The 6790-nt window shown below is 36.7% G+C and overlaps 1 protein-coding gene across 1 annotated transcript; it reads right to left on the reverse strand.

Annotated features, from left to right (window-relative positions):
- Positions 1–689: 689 nt before the first annotated feature.
- On the reverse strand, positions 690–6402 carry CMPK1 (cytidine/uridine monophosphate kinase 1). The gene is made up of 5 exons (XM_008924331.3): positions 6207–6402; positions 5195–5347; positions 3624–3700; positions 3437–3533; positions 690–2967 (listed from the first exon to the last, which is right to left on the reverse strand). Exons 1-5 carry the CDS (start codon positions 6399–6401, stop codon positions 2926–2928), a joined length of 564 nt encoding a protein of 187 aa, XP_008922579.2. The 5' UTR covers position 6402; the 3' UTR covers positions 690–2925.
- Between the last annotated feature and the right edge of the window lie 388 nt (positions 6403–6790).

Genomic DNA, 6790 nt, shown 5'->3' on the forward strand with positions numbered 1-6790 from the left:
AAGTCCAACATGTTGTTTACTGGGAACCTACGCGTGACAAAACAATCCATTCTGTGACAAACCTTTACACAAAATGGTTACTTTAAAATAAGCCTGGCACCCTCTCAGTTTCTTGTATAAAGAATATCATGCTGTGCCAATCTCCTTTAAGAACACAGTCGAGTACAGCACATAGGCATGTGATGCAAAGCAGCAGAATGGCATTCAGATCAGCTGGTGACTGGGCAAGGAAGCACGAGAAACCAAGACAAAAAGTGTCTCCAACAGCAGCTGCACAACAGGTTTGTGTTTCCTAGACCACTTCTAGCCCCTTTTCTTTCACAGATGTGCCAAATGAATTACCATTGCACAATTATACAAACAGAGTCACCTGATAAACCTACATAACCAAGAAAAGGTACCAATTCCCCAGGCAATTGCCTGGTCTTATCCTTTGCCTAACAGGGTCTTCAGGACTTCAGTTTTTATTGTGAAAACTGAGCTTTTATAACTTTTATACACATACCTGTGTGTATGCAGCCACGTGAAGTAGGTAATGCTAATAAAAACTCACTTTATATAGACAGATATATATGAAAAATATCCCTTGTGACAGGTATCCAAGCACTCATTAAGCCACAGAAGAGAGTTTATTGGATCTCCTCAAATTCTTTATACAGTTTTGCTGCTAAATGGACACAACACATTGGCATATTGCCTTTAATCTTTATTTCAATCATAAGTCCAACTTGGAAGAAGTGGTAACACATTTAATGGCATCTTTAATAAATAAAATGACAAAAAAATCTAGTCCTTGCACAGACACATTACAATCCACTCCAAATTCAATACTGCCAAAACATTGGGGTTTTTTTTCTAAAACTTGCTCCAAAAGTTATTTTTGTTTCAGCACTTAAATACACACAAAAGTGTAGGATGAGAGAAAATGGATATTCTATTCTGAACAGAACTCATAAAACCCAATAACTTAGAAACAAAAGATAATTAAATCTAACTGGATTAAAGAATCCTGTTTGAAATATTTTTTGAAAAACCCTGATTCTAACCTTCATATCAAAACATGCAGTTTTGCTGGATCCTATCCTATGTCAGTATACTTATATAGTAAGAACTAAATACCATGTTTTCTTTTTTTTTTTTTTTTTAAGGGGAAACTTGCAGTGAAAGCATCAGCCTCCCACACTCACAAAAGTAGTCATGGTCCATATATTCTGCAGTAGTAAACAGCTATTTGTGCCCAGTCCATTGTCTGAACTCCTACCAGACTGGAAAAGCTACTGTAGTTTTTACCCTTTGTTTCTGTACCCATCTCATCCCCAGACCAGCAGCCTCAACAACCTTAGCGAGATGAGAACTCCTGCAAATACAAATCTGCCTGCACAGATCTGACTGCAGGACGAGGACCAACACATCTGATTCTAATTAGAAGCCAGGCATAATTTAAACCTTTTCCTAAATGGACAAAGTCATCACTAAAGAAAAGCTGAACGTCAAGATTTCCAAATTGCAGTTCTGTGTAATTAGCATATCACAAACCAATTATAGCGTCAGTTAATGTAGGAAGAACCACTCTATCACTAAAATGAGTTAAAACTCTCATCCTTCAAGCCTTCAGTGGAAGCTCAGGGCATGCAAGGAATGCATGGGTGGGCCCCCACAGACCTATGCACGCTATACAGGGGAGAGAGAAGGTTAAACAAAAGACAAAATTGCACCACATCTGTGCAAACATTTAAACCAGTTTGTTTCAATTAGTTCTCTGCTTATCCCAGCTTGCTGTTGACCGTACTTGGCTACTCCAAGAGAACGTGGTGAAGCAGGACTCAATCTGTTTGAGGGAATGAAACATTTTCTGCAGTTATCTTCCCCTCAGCTGACCACATTGTAACAAAAGTGCAATAATTTACAAACTTCTCAAACAAACAGCTATTAAAATTATACATTTTTAGGGAAGCAAATTCACTGGTTTAACCATAAAAATATTTCCCCAGGTAACAAACCTTAAAGCATTTGGTAACACAGTACTTCAGCAATAATAAAGAAAAATCCCTTCCACTTGTTACCTAAGACAGAACTGTTATAAGATTTTGCTTTTACTACACTATTTAAGAGCTTTGCATCTTGTGAAGACCATGCTGTAATTAAGAATATAACTATAATTTAAAATAAATGAGCACTGAAATATTAAACTGACTTTCTTAATCTTTCGCAAACGAAAACAAGGTAAATCCCAGAGCCAAGTCATCCAGGTACTCAAGAACTTAGAAGACAGTTTACATCCAGAGTCATAAGAAAGCACCACTTTCCATAAAGTATTTTGTATGTCTATTCCTGAAAAGCAGATTTAATAGTTCTTTGAGAACTGCTAAAACAGATTCTCATATTAACTCTAGCTTGACTTCCAGAATTCGTGTTTGGGGACATCAGTGACTTTTTGACAAAATTATATTTTGAAAAAAAACCAACAAAAAAAAAAATTGCTAAATTTGGTCCAAGCATCCAAAAAACAAACAAGGGCACAGGGGTCCTTCATTGCTTAATGCTGCTGTTCAGTTAATCCTTAAAAAAAAAAATAAAAATAGGTGTATGGCAGTAAGGAATAAAAAGGGCTGCCTGCCCATGACAGGCACAGAACTGTGACAGAATAAATAGTTTCTTCAGAGAGATGTATTAACTGTGATTCTGCCATGTGAGTAACTGGACTTCTACTAACAGAGAACCCTGAAATTTGTATACTATAGCCACAAGAAATGATTTCCTATTTAAAAAAACAGATCAATTTCTAATTAACTGCTTTTACAATCATCATTAGATATGTGAAAAAAAATTAAAAAATCTTTTAAAATAATTACAAAGAGTGGACTGCAGTAGCAGCTATTCAAGCAAGATTCAAGCACAAGTTTAAATGAAGTTTCAAGCAGGGAATTAGCCTTCTTTGTCGAAAATTTGTACAACTTTTTCAAACACCTAAAAAGATAAAGAAGAATATTAATTTTATGAAGCGTTAAACAGTTACTTCAAGTCAAACCAACATAAATAGTATTTGACAGCATTTTAAAAATATATAGGGTTTTTTAGAACATTCACAGCAATTCTTTAACAGTGAAATTGGCATCAATTCTGGCAGACAGAAGAGCAATACTACTTCAGAAGAGCAAAAGCTCATGAAAATGAAAAAGGCAAGGCACTTAAACACAGAAACACTGAAAATATGTTTAGTTGAGCTCATGTTCAAGCAGAACTAATCAATTTCCTAAAGTTATTCACATCTCATTCGGTTCTTCCAGAGTCAAAACGAGAGTTCCACAACCTCCCTCAGTAACACACATCAGTGCTTAATTAGCACACTAATCACACATAGACACATCTCAGAAGAGTGCCAGAAATATGTACCCTGCCACTGCCATCCCCACAGTTTTTTGGCTTATACACTTACTTCATCAACAGATTTAGAGGCATCCACTTTTCTGACTTTTCCCATTCTCTCATACAAATCTATGATAGGCTTAGTGGACTGCAGGTATGTATGAATTCTAGGAGAAAGCACAGGGAAGAAAAAACGAAAACACATTAACATAGTAAAATATAAACAGAAGGGAACTGAAAAGTTTTGAAGACAGTACCTCTTTTCCAAGCTCTCCCGATTATCATCACTCCTACCGCTGCTCTTGCCTCTTTCAAGGCAGCGGCCAATGCAGATCTACAAGAAAAAAAACATCAAAAGGATGATTAAAACCAAGAACACAAAGTGCCATCTCGAAAGCAGGAACAAAACAAAGACCCTGAACATCTAAATAGGCCTGAGAAACAAAATATTGTCCAGATCTGGTGGAGGTAATCAGAACTCACAGGGAAAGTTAGATTCTTCCAGAGGAAAAGGATGGTACACTTCATCAGTTTATTAAAATGGGTTTGGGGTCAGAGGAAGTAAAAGTAACATCAAGCTTTGTGGTCTGACTGGGTCTCCAACCTAAGACATTTAAAGAAGAAAATTACCAGATTTTCAAGGGAGTGTTCAGGCTTTCTGAAAAGCAGCATGTCAAATGAGATTACTAATATATGCCTGCCTGAAAGTCACTGTTTGTAAGGCAAACTGACAAAACTAAGTTATTGTCAGGTAAAATGTTCTTACTTGACATGACTATAACAAAGACTTCAAAAGATAGGTAAAAAAATGAAGAAAGAACTAAATATAGTTAAAAGCTTCCCAATGGACTAAGTTTTTAAACCTAAAGTTAAATAAGCAAAGCTGACACATGGTCACCTCATGAATACATTTATCCTACTGATGCAAGAGGACAATGGTTAAAAATTACTTTTTCTTACAGAATGCAATCATAGTAAAAAAAAAAAAAAGAAACCAAGAAGATCACGTAGGCACTGTCTATTTTTAGATCTACCAAAAAAAATCAGAATCCCAAATTAACTCCTCACCAATTGAAAAAATTAATCTTATTTAAGATTTCTAATAGAAAAAAAAATCCCTTATGTGTTCAGATTAAAAAATAAATGCAAGTAAGTTAAAATAAAAATGCAACAAAACCTCAGGAAGTTGGGGAAAAGGATAAAAGGAAAAAAAGTCAGTTTAAGGTGCTGGGATTCTTATATCAGTTTTATGTTACGCCTCAAGGGCACTGACATATTAAAAAGACAGCATATCATGGCACTTGTTAAATGAATATAATGCATCACTGTCAAAATGCCCTTGTAATCTAATGACTTGCTGAATAGAACATTGATTACTGCTATCCTATAGCACAGCTAGTTACTATGAAAATAAAGATTGCTGCTGCACTTTAGAATTAAAGCAGACATTGTATCAAGTTCATTTTGGACTAAACAACAAATTACCAAGAGTAAACAGAGTAATATTTTCTGAAAAGTAACCAAATAATTTTGTAAAATGTATTTAAAGTTTTGATAAATTTTCTTTAAGAATGCAATTACCTGAAGTACTTCTTCAAAATAATTTATTCACATATGATTAGACCAAGAGTCATCAGCTGCCTGTTTCAATAAACATGCAGCTTTTCATCTGTATAAACAAGTTGCCAAAAAATCCTTCCAAATCACAGGCCAAGTTTTCCTTCTACTCTTAAACTAGCCCATTCTACCTGACAGAGTTTTATTTTCTTCTTGAATGATTCTCACAATATTGCAAGAAAGGAAGTTACAGAATGACACACTTCTTTACCTCATTGTCACAATCAAAAAAGAGAACAAAGGAAACATCCGCCTTTCCATCCATAGTCTTATTCCAGCCTTGAAGATTATCTTCATTCCTGGGAAATCCATCAATCAAAAACTTGTTCTTCTGGGAATTGGCAGCCATTGTTTGATCCATAGCCTGATAAAAGATAATTCAATTCACAGTCTCCCACACGTACGCTGATTTATCTACTTATTAATTTACCCCCAAATGTTGACATGGTAAGTTGAAAAGCATTTATCTTGGGATTATTGCAGATTTACAAAATGTATTTTTGTTTCACCTTCAATGCCTGCTAATTAGTTCACTGATGCACCAACGTAGCTATTGTTCACACTGAATTAATTAGTTCATAAAGCTCAAAATCTCTTAACACAATCCCAGCTTTAAAGTTGACTTTCCACAAGATACTGGAAAGTGTTGTTACACAATAAGACATCAAAACATTCCTGATCTAGAATTAATTCCAGCAGAAAAGCTCCAGAAAAATGTAATGCCATGAATAACAGAAGCCTTTTCTGTCTTAAAGGAGGTACTCTCACTGTTTTCATGGACATGTAATAAGGATAAAGGCTGGAGCTTACCTTTCCATGAGAACATCAGTAGATGCTCTTCTCCTTCACCTGACTATCTATTTTGATAAAACTTACAAATCTTAGTGTCTTTAAGGCTCTATCCTCCAATCAAATATGACTGAGCAGACCAAGAGGCTCAACAGCTAATGCGGGAAAATAAAAAAAATACAGTTTCATTGATTTCCCTAGAGCTACTAAAAAATAAAATAAAATAAAAATAATCCCTTCTCACAGATCCCCAGGTATCAGAAGACATTAACTCTCCAGCAGTCAGAAAGAAACACAAATGGTTGCTGAGAGAAGCACCTCCGTGTCTGCCAACTCACAGTACTCGCACTGGAGGAAAGGCAGCTCTATGAGAACACAGCCTTTGTTGCTTAGCCTGCAGGAGTGACCCTGCAAGGAAATAGCCCTTTCCTTACCCTCTTCAGCAAGCTGATCGTTATTTCAACTGGTACAATTTCCCCCTCCTTAATGTAGTTCTCAATGAGTTCTCCATACTGTGAGCCCGGCCTTTTCCGCTCATCCCGGAGGAGGTCACCGGCAGAAAGGTGCGTGTAGCCGTATTTCTGGAACATGCAAAACAAACAGGCACGGGATCCCTTCAGTTCGGACATGTGCAAGGTTAACATCAGGCAACAGTGTCAACCCTATTTATCTTTGCACTGCAACAGAAAAACACAAGGAAAGGTATCTTGCTGGTGATGGATCTATTCGCTCTTCAGTGAGCAGTCTGACAATATAGCACACCACGCATGGAAAGTGCAGCCATAGAATCATAGAATCATTAAAGCTGGAAAAGACCTCCAAGATCATCAAGTCCAACCTTTGACCAAACACCATCATGCCAACTAAACCACAGGCATTTCTTGAACACTTCCACAGATGGCGACTCCACCACTTCCCTGGGTAGCCTGTTCCAATGCCTGACACCCATTTCAGTGATGAAATTCTTCCTGATGTCCAACCTGAACCTCCCTTGGTGCAGCTTGAGGCCATTTCCTCA

Source organism: Manacus vitellinus, unplaced genomic scaffold, assembly GCF_001715985.3.
Source record: "Manacus vitellinus isolate BGI_N305 unplaced genomic scaffold, ASM171598v3 scaffold_21_pilon, whole genome shotgun sequence".
Classification (NCBI taxonomy): domain Eukaryota; kingdom Metazoa; phylum Chordata; class Aves; order Passeriformes; family Pipridae; genus Manacus; species Manacus vitellinus.

Bases quoted from the DNA above. Each gene is read 5' to 3' on its own strand.
- CMPK1 (XM_008924331.3), bottom strand. From the start codon at position 6,401: ATGTCCGAACTGAAGGGATCCCGTGCCTGTTTGTTTTGCATGTTCCAG. The intron at 5,348-6,206 runs GTAAGGAAAGGG...ATCTTTTATCAG, and splicing joins CGATCAGCTTGCTGAAGAGG to GCTATGGATCAAACAATGGC. The intron at 2,968-3,436 runs GTAAGTGTATAA...TTATCTTTTTAG, and splicing joins CCTCTAAATCTGTTGATGAA to GTGTTTGAAAAAGTTGTACA.